Raw genomic sequence first — 17597 nt, 5'->3', positions numbered from 1 at the left:
GGTGGAGAAAGTTCTGATCGCTATCCTTAGTATTTTCCATAATGTAAAACCCATCTCCTAGGAGATGTATGATGTTATACATTATGGTGGGAGGACACTACCCAGAACAGTTTCGATCTTTATTGAGATCTCAACAGTGAGTAGCTGAGATCTCAATAAAGATCGAAACTGGTCTGGGTAGTGTCCTCCCACCATAATATATAACATCATACATCTCCTAGGAGATGGGTTTTACATTATGGAAAATACTAAGAATAGCGATCAGAACTTTCTCCACCTTTGCAACGAGTTGCCCTAGTTTGTACTACGTACTACTTGAACCACATGCTTTAGCTTACGCTAGTAGTCACCGATACGTTTATAGTTACTATATTCAGCATGAAACTCTTTGATTCCGATCTTTGAGTTTTTTAATTTGGTTTTAAAACAACGTGGGATTTAATATCCCCTTAATTTAAATAATGTTTTACATCGCCGAAATGAGGCCTATTGGCTCTTTACTTTAAATAAATATTTTGTATCTATTTTTGAAATTTCCCAATCTCAAAAACATTCCTGGTGATATTACACTCCTAAATAATAATCAATCAAAAATATTGCAATTAATAATATTCTCCATGGACTCTTTCGTACACAGTTGCATGTTAAATTTACATTATGCCAATAGTAAAGCTCTTGCTCTTACAATGCAGTTCTAACAACATAATGCAGAAAAGAAAGTTCTTTTTCTTATGTGCTCTTTGACTGTTTATTTAAGCATCTTATCTTATGTTAAGAATTCATTAATTTCATTTGAACAATATATTTCATTAAAGGTTGCAATAAGAAAACCTCAATACAAATACATACTTCCAAAAGGATCCACCCTAATATCTTTTCGCTGTTGCAGGGATGATTCAATATCTTTCTTCTTGACACACTGAATTCCCAAACTAGTGAAGCTGTAAGTTAAAAGTTGGTTATATTATCAGTTTGACTAGATGTTTTATGATGTTATTTTGCAAACCAAATAATGTATATTTTATTTAAAATGAGCAACTGATATATTACTCTTGCTGACTACTGAAACAGATTTGAAAATAATTTTTACTATAGATCAATACACCACCATTTTAATTTAGTGATGTTCACGATAGTCAACCAAGACTTTTTCATAACACTGCTTCATGGTATAAAAACACCAGAGGATAATGAATAATAAATTTATTGAACTTACTAATATTTGGTGGATTTCAAATCATCATCTTCAAAGCACAAAACTGAAGATGTATACTCAGTTATATACTTGTATAAACAATTCAAATTGCAAATGAAAAGGAACTAATGTTCTAACAGGTGCCATCTAGTAGTCAGATGAAAACAAATTCAGAAAAATCAGAGTAAATATGGTCTTAGAATGATGATCTTTAAGATATTTGGAAAATTAACGCAGCCATAATTGTTGAGGTTGGAGGGGTGTTTCATGGTTGATGCTGATTATAAAAATACTCTGTCAGACCTAAAGATACTTCAATACAGCAAAACTGTTTTCTTCCATTGTAATCCTGTGTAAAGCAGTCTGATGCTTGCAGACAATTTTTATGTTCTTCACAGCAAATATTAAAAGATCTGTCAGTGTAAGTTGCAGGTACAAGGAATTTTATTCAATCCAGGATGTGCAAGAGGATGAAGCCGATCCTTAGGAAAATGGATGAAGGTTAATTTCACATGTGTGGTGTGAAAGTGGTATCGAGATTATATTTGCAATTATATAAGATTATATTCACAAATATAATCTCACCCAACTAGCAACCTTCATCCATTCTCCTAAAGAACACCTTGATCCTCTTATATATCCTGAAGCATATAAAGTTCCATGTACCTGTAACTTGGCCTACTTTGAACAGACTGATAAATCTGTTAACACCCACCTTGAAGAACAAAAACTAAGCCCATGATCATCTATATGGCAGACCATGTTCTAAACATTTCTTCACACAAGATTATTGCAAGATTACTCACACAGGTTGTTACCTAAATTCATCTTCTCTGCATCATGTGTCAAAAAAACTAGGTATCATTCATATGCTTAAAAAAAGTGCAGTCTTCATAATAAGAGATGAATTAAAACTTAAAGCATTTCTTTGGATAAATGTTCTGAAAGCGCATACACAAACTTTCTCTAATCCCTGCTCTGCAACAAAATTCTGACATTCACTACAGACATCAAAAAGTTTTGAAATCTGACAGAAAGAAAAAGAGCACACTGGAGACAACAATAGAGAACACAACTTGGATTTGGCCTTTCATTTCCTCCCCACAACATTGAGTGGAATACAAGCTCTATGCCTTACACTAAAGACAACTTCACTGCTTGCAACCTAAAAATCTACTGTGGTCATCTTTTTACGAGGCAGACTTAATAGGAATCAGGGATTAATCCTGTGTGAGGATTGGAAATCACTTATCAGATCTTTCCATACGTCAGCCTTCAACTATCTGCAGACAATGCTGAATAATAGCCAAATCATGCCACCACCACATGTTTTTGGTCAATTTATATTGTAAGGTTCCTACAAAACTTGTTTTAGTGATGCTGTAATTCATAACTGCCTTTATTGCATTTATTTTTATGTATTATTATTTTTTTTTATTCAGAGGAAGTCATGAATGTAGTGGCAAAACTAGCAGGTTATTATTTTGTAGTTATCCATGACCAAATAAAACCCAGTTTTTTCTAACTAAGGAAGAGCTTTGCTGCAGCACTTCCTCAGGGTATACTCACAGACCTATAGAAGTCGTTATAAGATCAGAGAGACTATTTTTAGAATTAGCATCAGCTATGAAGCACTTCCCCTCAACAAATACGACTGCATTCTAAGACACCACATTTATCCTGAATTTTTTGAATTAACTTCATTTTTATCTGACCCTTATAAGGTGCCTGTTAGGAGACATTAGCTTTTCAATTACAATTTGACTCTTAATATGATAGATTTTATCTGACTCATCTCTGTCAGATAAAAATGAAGTTAATTCAAAAAATTCAGGATAAATGTGGTCTTAGAACTTTGTACACACTCATCTCTGTTCCAGGTGTTCACAAGGTTCCTTCCTTTATATACAAGTAGCCTAGTCATGAAGATACTTCATGCGTGAACTGTTTGCTTACACTTGAGTAAAGGAATGACAAGAATATAATTTATTGGCTAGGATAATTTAATTTAGTGCTATTTGAATCCAAAACTGAAAACATTAGATATCAAATATCAGTCACCTAAATTAATTATATAATTGCAAATAATTATAATAATTCATTTGTATACTGATCACACTATAATAATCTGGATACGATAATGTGTCATACAGGAATGAGATACCTTAAGGCAGATTACTACTACTTTGGTTAATAACTCCAGTTTTTACGTTGAGGATGATACAATTCAGATAAACCATTAATAGCAGTTCCAAAAAGCTATCATGATTTGGACATAAGAGATGAAAAAGAATAAATAAAGCTGATAAAGGAATGAAAACTAATAGGGGTCAAAGCTGTATAACTGAGAGGAGACCTTCACATAGCCTTTAAAGGAATGCGGAGAACCGACCAGGGCTTCTGACCTAATGTCCAATCCTCACCTTCTCGTGGTGCACCCTGTTGGGTATCTACTTTGATACTGAACGAACGAGGATGGGCTGGCAATTTGGGATTTAGCCGACCAAATTGTATTCTTATTGGTTAAACCAAAATAAAAAATGATGGTACAACATGACAAAATTTCATGCCGGCTGGGGCGTCGCCCGGTTAAACAAGGCCCCCGTTGTTTTCGCCAGGGAACCAGGGCGAACAGCGAAAAGTCAGCTACTGGAACAAATCTGAAAACAAACCCCAACTCAACATCACCAGAGTTAAAGATCGGTACTATCAACGTAAGAAGCCTGAATGGCAAAGAAATGGAGCTAGCTGAGGAATTAGATAAGTACCAGATCGACATAATAGGGGTGACTGAAACAAAAAAGACCAAAACTGGTGAGATCTTTCTGAGTAATAAATACAAAATGTTATATTCAGGCAATAACAATCAAGGAAAAGAAGGAGTAGCCATAGTATTCAACACAAAATACGAGGCTAATCTTCTCGAATGGCAGTCAGTCTCAAGTAGAGTAATGTGGGCAAATATGAGAATGGGGAACTGGACAATGAGACTTATTTGTGCCAATAATCCCACAGAAGGTTCTACTAAGGTAGAAATGGAGGAATTTTTTGAGGCTTTAGAAAAAGCAACTGACACAATGAAAAATGAAAAGTTGGTCCTTGTTGGGGATCTAAATAGCAGAATAGGAAATGACTGTGAGACATACAAAAATATTTTGGGAAAATTTGGAGAAAAGAGCAAAGCTAATAATAATGGCAAATATCTGTTGGATTTCTGCTCAGGACATGGACTGGTTATTACTAACACCATGTTCCAACATAAAAATGTGCACAAATTCACATGGAGAGAAGAGGCTAGGAATAAGAAAAGTCTCATTGACTATGTTATTGTTGATAGTGATGTTTTCTCCCTGGTGCAGGACACCAGAGTGTACAGAGGATTTGAAATTGGAAGTGATCACTATTTAGTCTTGAGCAGGATAAAATTAAATTTCATATTGAAAAGAATAACATGTAAGAAAGTTTTAAAGCGAATAAAAGTTGAGCAGCTCTCAGATGTGAACTGTAGACTAAAATAAAGAAATATTATTGAAAAGAAAATGAAAGAGTTTGAGAACAGGAATCAAACCTTGGAGATTCAGTGGCAATCTCTGAAGGAAACATTGATTGATTCTGCCAGAGAGGCATGTGGTGAGGTTGTGTGCAAAGATAAAAAAATCAGAACTCCCTGGTGGACACAGGAAGTTAAAGAGGCAGTGAAGGAAAAGAAGAAAGCATATCAAAAGTTCCTGGCAAATAAGTCAGCTTTTACTCTTACAGAATACAGAGACAAATGTAAGAAAGCTAAACAGTGTGTAAAAGTAGCTAAACAAAAGTCATGGGAGGACTTTGGCAAGAATATAGAAAATAAATATCAAGAAGGTGGCAAAATATTCTGGAGGTTGTTGAAGAAGCTTAGGAATGGAGGAAAGAGTGCTGTAAAAGGAATTAGAGATGATAAAGGTGAAATGAAAACAGGAGAAAAAGATATCCTTGAAGTATGGAGTAATTACTTTGAAAAATTGCTAAATGAAACAAGCAGTGATGACAGCACAGTGATAAAAAACACTGACCAGGCATGCAGTCAGGAATACATATCCATACTTGAAGTAGAAAAAGCCATCAAAGGCTTGAAATGTGGAAAGGCAGCAGGAGTAGATGATATTCGACCAGAAATGCTGAAGTATGGTGGTATAAGAGTCTTACAGTGGCTGCACTGCATAGTTCAGAAAGCCTGGACAGAGGGACGAATTCCCGATGATTGGAGTAGAGCTCTCATAGTACCCATATATAAAAAGGGAAATAAAACTGAATGTGAGAATTACAGAGGTATTTCCCTACTGAGTGTTACTGGCAAGATCTATGCAAGTATACTTGAGAAAAGGTTGAGAAGAATTGTGGAAGAAAAGCTTGGTGAAGAACAAGCTGGATTCAGGCCAAATAGAGGCTGTCAGGATCAGATCTTCGCGTTACGACAAATAGTCGAGAAAGCATGGGAATATAACAAAGATCTGTATTTAAGTTTTGTCAATTTGGAAAAGGCATATGACAAGGTGCCAAGAGAGAAGCTATTCAATAAGCTGCAGTTATATGGTGTCAATGGGGCATTATATCAAGCAATACTTAGTCTTTATTTGAGTTGTGAGTCAGCAGTTAGAATTGAAGGAAGTACAGGAAGATGGTTTAATGTTAAATCTGGTGTGAGACAAGGATGTACATTATCCACTCTGTTATTCATTATCTATATGGATCACATTATGAAGGAATGTGGTATTAAACCTGATATCAAAATTGGAGATGTTAATGTCAGCTCTTTGCTTTATGCGGATGATGTTATACTTCTAAATAAATCCGCTACAAGTCTGCAAGATTCTCTGACTAAATTGAATAGCTGTTGTAATAGATATGGTATGAAGGTCAGCAATAAAAAGACAAAGACAATGAAAATAGGCAGAATCATTGAAAATGTCAACTGTGTTGTGAATGGAGAACCTGTGGAACAAGTAAAACATTTCAGCTACTTAGGCACAATTTTTACTGAAGATGGTAAACTAAATATAGAAATAGACAACAGAATCAGCAAAGCTGGTATCGTGGGAAGTCAATTGAATAAATTCATATGGAATAAGAAAGAAATTAGTCGGAACACTAAATTAGCTGTATACAAGACTGTGTTCAAACCAATTTTAACTTATGGATCTGAGAGCTGGGTCAGAAGTAAAACACTTGACCAAAGACTAGAGACCGCAGATATGAGAGTCCTGAGGAAGATTAGAGGCGTGAACAGATGGCATCAATGGCAATATCATATTAAAAATGAGGATATTAGTAAAGAACTTGACATTGTCAGCATCCAGGAATGCGTTAGCAGAGCTAATCTCAAATGGTATGGTCACTTAAATAGAATGGGAGAGGAAAGATTAGCAAAACAAGTGTTCTCTGCCAGGTTGGCAGGAAAATGACCCAGAGGAAGACCAAGATATAGGTGGATTGATACGGTACAAAGTGCCTTAGACGATAGAAATATAAGATCTGATAATGTTGGAGTCTTGACAAGTAACAGACTGATTTGGAGGAAAATTGTAGATAGGAAATTAGTAATGATGTAATTTTTTCATGTAGTACTGTCATATCCTGTACACCCCTTGAGGGTACATGGCAGGAATTTGATGATGATGATGATGATGATGAACTAATAAAATCAAGAGGATGCCAAGGAAACGCTGAGAAATGTGGAGAATAGTGAACAGCAGAACTGTTGAATTTCAGCTCTAAATATAAATTGCCCCTTGAGGGAACATGTCAAGAATTTGATGATGATGAATATAAATTGCAGAAGAAAAAGAAAAAAACATGTGGACATAATTGGTACCACTGAGAGAAAGGAGACAAAAAACAGGTAAGGTCTCATTAAATAAATATAAGGTGTTATATTTGAGCAATAACATTCAAGGAAAGAATAGTGATAACATTAAACACCAAACATGAAGGAAAAACTTCTTGACAGGAAGGCAATTTCAAGTAGAGTTATGCAAGCAAACTTCAAACTCAGAAAATGGACAATGGAAATTGAGTCATTATAGCAGGCAGCTGATATAAAGAAAATGGGAAAAACTAGTCCTTGTTGGAGATCTAAATAGCAGAGTATTAAATCAATCCCACTAGACATAAGGAAACTTTTGGATAAAATTTGAAGAAATGGGCAAGGCTAATAATAATAGTAAGTATCTGGTGGATTTCTGCTCAGGATATAGACTAGTCATTACTAAACCAAGTTCAAACAAATATGTGTTCAAGTTCACTTCCAGAAAAGACAAGAAATAATAAAAGCCTCAATAGCTGTCATTGTTGATAACGATATCGTCATGCTGATTCAGAATAGAAGAGTACACAGAGGAGTTGAAATTGGATGTGACCATCACTTAGTTCTAAGTAAGATGAAAATGAATATCACATTGAGAACAGTATGTAAAATGTTTTAAAAAGAATTAAAGTTGAGCAGCTGTTACAGGTAAACTGCAGACTCAACTATACAAACATTATTGAAGAAAAAATAAATCAGTTTAAAAACAAGAACTAAACCTTGGAGTCTCAGTAGCAACTTTGCAGAAGTTTGCCAGCCACGGTGGACACAAAATACTGAAGAAGCAGTCCTGAAAAAGAACTGCTTCTTCTTTTGTTGATGGTGCCAATCTTGAACTCTATTGATGATAAGTTGGGGTTTTTCCAGTAGCTGACTTTTCGTTGTTCACTGATGAAAATAATGTAGCCTTGTTTAACTGGACAACATCCCAGACAGCATGAAATTCTATTATGTACCATCATTATGTCAGTTTAAGCCAATAGGAATATAATTTGATCAGCTAAATCCCTACATAATATTTTACAGATTTATTTCTTTTAAAGTTAATTTTAGTAGTGAAAGTTCAAGGGAGTCCACTCTTAAATGCTTTTTAACTTAAAATTCCTTAGAACCAATCAAATGAGTTAAAGGAAAATAAATTCTTTCCTGATTCAATATTAAAAATTAAGATTCTTTTGTTGTATGGAAAATGCTTAGAATATATTACAGAATTAGATTTAAAAAATAAATAAAAAAGAGCAGCAAGTTTTTAAAATTTACTTCCCTTCCCACACCTTACCTAATCTTCATATCTGGACTTTTAATTAACTGAGTACAGATGCCTTTCTTGCATCCATCTTTGCCCACTATATTATGAGGATGGGGACGATATGGTGGACCATCCTTGGATACACAAGAAACTACTACCACTGCTGGTCCTTGATAGTTCATTACCTTAAAAAAAAAAACATACAATATACATAAAACATTTTCAAAGAGTGGAAATCATTATCATTAAATATAAGGATGACATCTCAGCCAGATAGGATCAGTTTGAAATTTTCAATAAACCTACACATATAATTAGATAGCAAACATTCAAAGGGAATATCAAAAAACTTCCTATCCAAACTTTCAAAAAAACATTTTAAAGTGCAAAATTAGTCAAAATCTCAAGAACGTAGACAGAAATATGCTTGTAGTGTCGACAACGCTGGAACAGCTAATAACTGTTCCGTTGTTGTTGATTTAGTTGGCATTACAGCCAAAACACTCAGACATGAGGATAGTAATTACATCTGTTAATTGTAAATAATAAATTACACAACAACCACAGTAATTAACTTTAATGAAATGAAAGTACCGATATTTCATTCTGAAACTAACAGTACATCATCAGTGTGTAGAAACAAGCAACCAAAGGAACCGGAATAGATAGTACATACAGCAGTCGGTAGTTTACCAATTAAAAACTGTTGTCACGTGCTAGAAATTAATATTAATATATAATATTACTAAAATTATTGAAAACTATTTTTGATGGTTAAATAAGATAAGAATCTACCAAACTTTCGGGAGAGAGACAATCGTTCCAATTCAGATTTGGCCGAAGTAAAAGGGCTTCGCAACTTTCTTTGAAAAGGTGTTCATATTTAAACCTCATCTATGGGGAAGACGACCTTTATCCACCTGGGTATTGTATTTAGTGTCAATACTATGTTGTGCCAGACCAGACTTTTGAGGTTTCATGTATTTGATATAATACTGATGTTCATTAATTCTTTTTTCCACAGAATGGCCTGTTTGTCCAAAGTATGTTAGATTACATTCAACGGTATCTGGTAAATGCCAGCTAATGATAGAGGTGCTAGTTTGTTGATCGGAAATGAGAAATTTTGATGACAATTTTTGTTGATCGGAAAATATGTGGGAATGAGATGATACTTCTTCAAAATTCTACCAATCAGTTCCAAGATGCCAGAAATATAATGGATTGGAACCCTGCAGTCTGTTGAAAAATCCTGAGGTGTTGGAACATAGGAGTCAATTATCTGCTGGATTTGATTAAGGTTGTAACCATTAAATTCCATTAACATCTTGATAGTGAGAAGTTCTTGTTGTAAGCTTGAGGGAGAGGAGCACACCTTATGTGCTCTATTAATTAAACACTTGATAACACCAATTTTTTGAAAGGTGTGATGAGTAGTGATCCCAGATACAATGGAAAAAAATACGGGACACTTATAACTGAGGTGAAAGTTTAGCATGAACATCCATCACGTATGCCAGTCTTACAAAATGATTCTAACTTTCCAAGTATGTGCGTGGTAAGGTTTACTATGCACACACTATACTAAGTATAAGTAAACAAATAGTAAATCCAATTGTTAGGCTGCATATTTTCATTAAGCCACTTTAAGTTGCCTTCAAGTGGTTTTTTGCTTACTATTATAGATACAAAATACATTGTTAATACAGTAATGCTCTTCTCACCTGACAATATTCTTATTAATCAATCAGTCTTGCTCACTCTTGCAATACTTTTCTGAAGAATGAATTCTGAAGAAAGAATGCATCCCGTTTCATTCTGAAGAATGAAACGGAACGCATTAGCAAAAAAACAGGACGATCCCGTATTTTACGGGACGCCTGGGATCCCTAGTGATGAGCAGACTTTTGATGAATGTATCTGAAAAAAACAATGAAACAAATGAAAGCACTATATTATTGTTTTTCTGATTTTTCCACATCTCATTTTCCAATAAAAGTTAGATGTATATAATAATCATTTACAACTAAATCTTTAGTAGTTTGAAGAACTACTAAAGGATAATGGATCTCTGATGACTAAAAAAAAAGATAATTTAATATGCTATAAGTACTCAGAATGGGTTGAATACTTGCAGCACATTCATTGATAGTTAGATCAAGGATCAGATAATCGGGAACCCTACTTAAACTCATGCTCCCCCCCCCCCCCACCACCACCCCATTGCCAAGGTGGTGAAGTCATACTGGACAATAATATTCATTTCATCTCTACCTTTCACAGAAAAACAATGGTAACACTATCCCTCTGACACTACATGTGAAAATAAAACATTAAAATGAGTGATGTAGCGACATTATTGAATTTATTGCTAATTGATTATAAACAAAATAAACAGAAATACTAATGAAATAATAAAAAGTTACAAATACTTTCAATGAATAAAAATATCAGTATGATAATACATAACTTCTGAATCCTCTTATGTCTGTTTTGGTTACAAAAAAAAAGTAAAAACATTGTTTATATTTGTTTATTAATACAAGTTCCACCAATGCTTCTTTCATAAACAGTATACTATTCCACTTTCTGTAAACTTTTAGTTATCATTTTGAATAAGCATTCAAATATGAAATATGAATATGCATAAGAATCAGATTTCATTTGTAGGTTATTTTAAGAAGTATATCATACTTCTCAAATAAGGTTAGATTTTGCTGGAAGAACAGAAAAAACTGTCTGAAAACACAAACTGTCCATTATCTACATTACAACCATTCTGGAATAGCAGGCCATGCCGATATAGATCACAAGATCCAAAGGGGGAAATCTCCCTTTTATACAGAAACAGATAAATCTGAAATATTATTTCTGGAATCTGCTAAAGTATTTGCAAAATCTGAACAAGTTTGGCTGTCTCACTTTACTAAAAATCTGGGAGGCCATCACAAAGAGAGCTTTAGCAAGATTCCATCAATGTACTCAAAGGATGCCAGTTAAGACCATAGGATCCCCCTTTTGCATTGTCTGTGTCTGTTTTTCTGTTGGTGTGACTGATGCACATGTTTAGTATATTTCTTTGTGACCATCTCACCATGATGCAAATTAGCTTAATAATCTAATTAGCTAAATAAAATCAGTTAATTTTTACCTCTAGATATCAGTTTTCTCCACTAAATATCCATTCACCCCACCACAGATTAGGGTTTAACATTTTTAGTGCTAAACCCTAATCTGTGTGAAGTGAAGCATTTTCAGTCTGAGGAGGGACCAAACTAGTCCAATCTGCTGTGGCATAAAGATGCTAACTACCTGATATCTCCAATAATTTAAAAAAAAAAAAAGCAACTGAAACAGTTGACATTTAGCAAGCCTATCATCAAGGAAAAAACAACAGAATGCTTCATATTAAATGAAGCATAACACAACTCTATAATCCTGAATTTTTAGTTTTAAGAGAGATGCCAAAATAATAGTAGTATTACTAAGTACATGATTAGGTACATGATCCAATAAAAAAGAATAACTGGATAAAGAACTTGCTATGTGGTAATCTTGAGTCTTACTGTTCTTGGTTTGAGAAACACTAGTTTATAGTCCTAGTATTTTTAGATGAAAGCAGATTGGGTTGGTAGCTTAAAGCTAATATGAAGTTATTCTATCAACTGTGGAAGACCTAACAGTGTGCTCCAAGATCTGTATGGGGGGAGCCTACGAAGTTAAAAGCATCACACTTCAAGAGAGAATTTTAAAAACTGTATAAATTTCTTTTCTAATTTATATATTATCTGTTTCAATGTTCCCACAGTTAAAACTGATGATCATTACTTTTTTGCTCAATAAGCTAACTTACGTGAACCTATCAGATACTGTCAATTAACACTGAAATTTTAACTTACCTGAATAGTAGGGAATGTTTTCTCTTCCTGTGTGCTATTGGCTCCAGGAATACTTCCTGCAAGACGCCCTTCACATTCATAACGGAATCTTAATGCTTTCGATGCTGGCTGTTCTATGATTCTTACATAAGGATGAAGTGAATTAAAAGAATTCATTGGCGTAAATCCTGTAGCACCATGATTAGTAAACAATCCATCAATGGGTTCATTTCTTATTACTTCTTCTAAAAGGAAGAAAGCATAAATCAGCAAAGAATGTTATTTTTTATTTATCTTCTCATAATACCATAGATTTTGTTTAGCACAAAGTCTGATATAGTGCTACTCAGAATAAAGAAAATTTTGGCATTGTAACTGAGTTGCATTATATCCCCCCACCACACACACACATTATTTATTTATTTATTTATTTATTTATATATATATATATATATATATATATATATGTGTGTGTGTGTGTGTGTGTGTTCATCTTTTTTTGATTGACTGAAACTGAGAAAATAGATAATTTAATGGAGCACACAAACATATTTCGTCAAAACGACTTCTTCAGGTGTGGTAACACTTAAAGCAAATTAAAAAAAACCATAAAAACAGTGTCATGATAATAACAGACTTGTAAACTGAAGTTAAGTTTGAATTGTCATTATAGTCAGTTCTGTAGTTCTATTGTTGTGCAAATGTGAGCGTATGAGTTCACATTTATGCCAGTATCTAACGGCAGAACTATGCGAGTCAGGTAGACTATAACTGTGGTTGCTGTTGATGTGAGAAGGGTCTAGGACAATTTCTTTGGATTCAGCTATGCGGCGTTCCAATCTACTCCGTGTTGGAGGCCTTCATCGTTTGTGTTCACTGAAAATAAGATGCGACTTGAGAGTGCACTTGCTCTGATTCTATTCTATGAAATGTTCCTCTAGCCATAGGAGGATTGACTTCTCAGTATGGCCATAGTATGGCCTCCCACAATAACATATTTTATATACACCGGGGAACTGAAGATAGTTATGAGCTTGTTTTGGGTGGCTTAGAACTGACCTTAGTTTTGATAGAGTTTTATATTGAATTTTTTCAAAATTCTTCCTAGTTTCCGGGAGAGCGAGCTGATGTACGGTAAAGAAATATAATCCTTCAGGTTGTTAGGGGCCCTTTCAGCACCCTCGAAACAACACAGAGATCCCTAACAACCCCAAGAGTTATTTCTTTACCGTACATCAGCTTGCTCTCCCGGAAACTATGGAGATTTTTGAAAAAATTTAATATAAAAACGTGTTTTTCAACTCTTTCAAAACTAAGGTCAGTTCTAAGCCACCCAAAACAAGTACATAACCATTTTCAGTTCCCCGGTGTATATAAAATAATATGTGATTGTAGGAGGCCATACGTACACAAGCATGTCTGCTGTGCACTCCATCAAACCTGCAGCCAAAGGCCCCAGGTCCTGACGAGATTTCAAACCAAACCATAAAAGCACTCCCCCATAAAACAGTTATGCATCTAGTGGCTATCATCAACGCGATGCTAAGACTCAACTACTTCCCCACTCGCTGGAAGCAGGCAGATGTAATCCTCATCCACAAACCACGAAAAGCACCTCAATTCCCCCAGAACTACAGACCTATCAAATCTGTGAAAAATCGCGGAAAAGATAATTCTGAACCGCCTACAAAACGAAACGGACAAGATCGACCTAATTCCAAAAGAACAATTCGGATTTCACAAAGGCCACTGCACAACCCAACAGGTCCACAGACTTATATAGAATTTATAACTACTGGATACAACACAGGTGCAATCTTCCTGGATGTGGTGAAAGCCTTTGACAAAGTATGGCACAAAGGCCTCATCCACAAACTAATAGCTGCAAAATACCCACTAAACCTCGCCAAAATCATAGAATCCTATCTGAAAGACCAAAAATTTCAAGTTAAGCTACGTGGCCTCAGATCCTCCATGAGAAGCATCACAGCAGGTGTCCTGCAAGGCTCCCTCCTATCGCAGTTGCTCTTCAACATTTTCATCTCAGACGTACCAAGCACAGCATCAACCACCATGGCTTTCTATGCAGATGACATGGCAATACTGACCAGATCACTCAGGCCACACAACGACTACAAGACGCAGCAACAAATCTTGAAGAATGGTTTCAGAAATGGAGGATAGATGTCAATGTTGACAAGAGCACAGCCATACTCTTTACAAGAAGGAAAGCAACCCACCACGGAGCAGTCATGATGTTCAACACTGATATCCCATGGCAAAAAGAAGTAAAATACCTGAGAATCAAACTGAATAACCGACTCAGCTTCAACCTGCACATCTCACATGCCTTCAACAAAGCCAACTCAGCAATAGCTCAACTCTACCCGCTACTCAACCGAAGAAGCAAAGTCAGTACAGAAAACACTCTAACAATATACAAAACAATCATCAGACCCATACTAATGTACAGATCGTCGGCATGGAGCCACACCTCCCCCAGAAACAGCAAAAGACTACAGGTACTACAAAATAAATGCCTCCGAATGATCTTGGACGACCCGTGGTTTGTTAGGAATGCTCTCCTCCACCAAGACGGAAACATGCCAGACATACCTTCGTATCTCAACCAGACTCCTGCCAAGTACTTCGTCCAGGCATCACTCCATCCCAACCAACTCATTCGTGATGCATCAAATGACAGATGGAGACACAAATGCCCGAAGGCAGCTCTGATCATTGCTTCAAACGATTCTACACAGCCCTAATTCGAGCCAGCCAGGCACTCAAAAATTTCTCATTATTAATAATTACAATCTAGCGATGAAGGGATAAAAATTCAAGGGATTGATGTCCATCTCGCCATTAAAGTTAACAGAAGGCCATACTATGGCCAGACTGAAAAGTCAATCCTCCTACGGCTAGAGGAACATCGGAGAGACATTTCATACAACAGAATCAGAGCAAGCGCACTCAAGTCACATCTTATTTTCAGTGAACACAAACGATGAAGGCCGCCAACACGGAGTAGATTGGAATGCAACATCAAACGTTTATATTTGTCACGATGAAGTAGAACAGAGCATAGCTGAATCCAAAGAAATTGTCCTAGACCCTTCTCATATCAACAGCAACCACAGTTATAGTCTACATGACTCGCATAGTTCTGCCATTAAATACTGGCGTAACCGTGAACTCATACGCTCGCATTTGCACAACAACAGAACTACAGAATGGACTATAATGACAATTCAAACTTAACTTCAGTTTACATCTGTTATTATAATGGCACAGTCGTTTTATGATTTTTTTTAATTTGCTTTAAGTGTTACCACATCTGAAGAAGTCGTTTTGACGAAACATGTTTGTGTGTTCCATTAAATTAACTTATCTATTTTCTCAGTTTCAGTCAGTCAAAAAAAAGATGAACATATCTTATCACCAAGTCAATGTAACTAATGATCATATTTATTTATATATATATATATATATATATATATATATATATATTTGAAAAAAAATAGATTTAATGACTCCAAGACCGAGATAACATATAAAGATTTTAATGATAAATACTACTAGTTTCGGCATATAGCAGCCTTCTTCAGGTATTTATAAAGGAAAGAAATACTAATAAACATTGAAATATTTAAACAAACTGGAAATTACAGGTACAAATTGCCTCACATAATCGATACATAAAAACGTTGTATTTTTCAAGTTGTTCCAACTGGCGTGCCATTGTTTGTTGCAATTGTGCGTGCAAGTTCACGTGAACGCCAATATTGAATAACTGCAGCATGGCTATCTGGGATGTTATAACTTAAATTATTATTCAAGTGGACCGGGTTCAGTAGGATTTCCCTTGATTCTACGATTTTCCTTTCAAACTCATCTTCACAGCGAAAAATATTTTCTGATCTATTCCAGCATACAGAGTGGCTTTGTTGGTCATCATTAGGATTATTTGAAAAAAGAACATAACTGGATAACGCAGTTGCATGAGATCTTTTGTATGAGATGTCTCTCTTATGCTCTTCTATGCGTTGTTCAATAGATTTGTTATGCTTACACGATGCTCTGAAAGATTAAAAATCTCTATGTACAGAAAACCTACGCATACCAATAGATATCTGCATAATCTTTCTCATCATTTTCCACCACAAAAACTTGGAATTATATCTACCTTAGGACACAGAGCACGTTCTCTCTTAAATGAACAAGATGAACTACAAAAAGAAATGAATCACCTCACTCTTATTTTTAAACAAAATGGATACTCTGAAAAAACAATTAAGAAATTTCTTCTGAACCCTCCTAAGCAGTGCACAACAGACTATTAATTTTAAAGGTAGCATCTCCATTCCATACATTAGCACAGTCTCTAAGAAAATAGCTAAAGTCCTTAAAATATATAATATCAGGACCTTCTTCTCCACACTTCCAAAAATCCGCTCTCTAATCAGCCATCCAAAACCTACTCATCACAACCTTAAGTACCCTGGAGTATATAAATTGTGGTGTGATTGCAATATCCCATACTTTGGTCAAACTAACAAATCTATTGAACAACGCATAGAAGAGCATAAGAGAGACATCTCATACAAAAGATCTCATGCAACTGCGTTATCCAGTCATGTTCTTTTTTCAAATAATCCTAATGATGACCAACAAAGCCACTCTGTATGCTGGAATAGATCAGAAAATATTTTTCGCTGTGAAGATGAGTTTGAAAGGAAAATTGTAGAATCAAGGGAAATCCTACTGAACCCGGTCCACTTAAATAATAATTTAAGTTATAACATCCCAGATAGCCATGCTGCAGTTATTCAATATTGGTGTTCACGTGAACTTGCACGCACAATTGCAACAAACAATGGCACGCCAGTTGGAACAACTTGAAAAATACAATGTTTTTATGTATCGATTATGTGAGGCAATTTGTACCTGTAATTTCCAGTTTGTTTAAATATTTCAATGTTTATTAGTATTCCTTTCCTTTATAAATACCTGAAGAACGCTGCTATATGCCGAAACTAGTAGTATTTATCATTAAAATCTTTATATGTTATCTCGGTCTTGGAGTCATTAAATCTATTTTTTTCAAATGTATAACAACCGAGTAAAAGCTGATCGCCACATATATATATATATATATATATATATATATATATATGTGTGTGTGTGTGTGTGTCTGCGCGCGCGCGCGCAGGTACGATGCTACTGTAGTGCTCAAATGATTGAAGCCTTTAAGGGTTTTCTTAACCAATGAATTAAATACTAATTTTCTTACCATTCTCAAATTGGGTGAAGACAACTTAGTAAATTTTGATGCAATTAAAACTTGGGTCTGTCTTATTACCTGCAAAAAAAAAAAATCCTACTTCACCCGTCCCCTCTTACTTTAGATAATGTTAGCATCCTTTCAAAATG

The 17597-nt window shown here is 35.1% G+C and overlaps 1 protein-coding gene across 4 annotated transcripts in view; it reads right to left on the bottom strand.

The window, feature by feature from the left end:
* LOC150102159 (embryonic polarity protein dorsal-like) overlaps window positions 1-17597 on the bottom strand; it is a 150255-nt gene that overhangs the window by 41776 nt on the left and 90882 nt on the right. For all 4 annotated transcript variants that reach the window (XM_090399821.1, XM_090399822.1, XM_090399823.1 and 1 more), the window contains 3 exons: window positions 12186-12409; window positions 8317-8471; window positions 850-941 (listed from right to left, as the gene is read on the bottom strand). In XM_090399821.1, coding sequence (XP_090255947.1) covers window positions 850-941; window positions 8317-8471; window positions 12186-12409 — 471 coding nt within the window. The remainder of the gene's footprint in view (window positions 1-849; window positions 942-8316; window positions 8472-12185; window positions 12410-17597) is intronic.

This window comes from Typopeltis vanoorti, chromosome 10, assembly GCF_054136105.1.
Source record: "Typopeltis vanoorti isolate ZY-2024b chromosome 10, IOZ_Tvanoo_1.0, whole genome shotgun sequence".
NCBI lineage: Eukaryota > Metazoa > Arthropoda > Arachnida > Uropygi > Thelyphonidae > Typopeltis > Typopeltis vanoorti.
The sequence above is the reverse complement of the archived record's forward strand: the minus strand, read 5'-3'. Positions and strand labels throughout refer to the sequence as shown.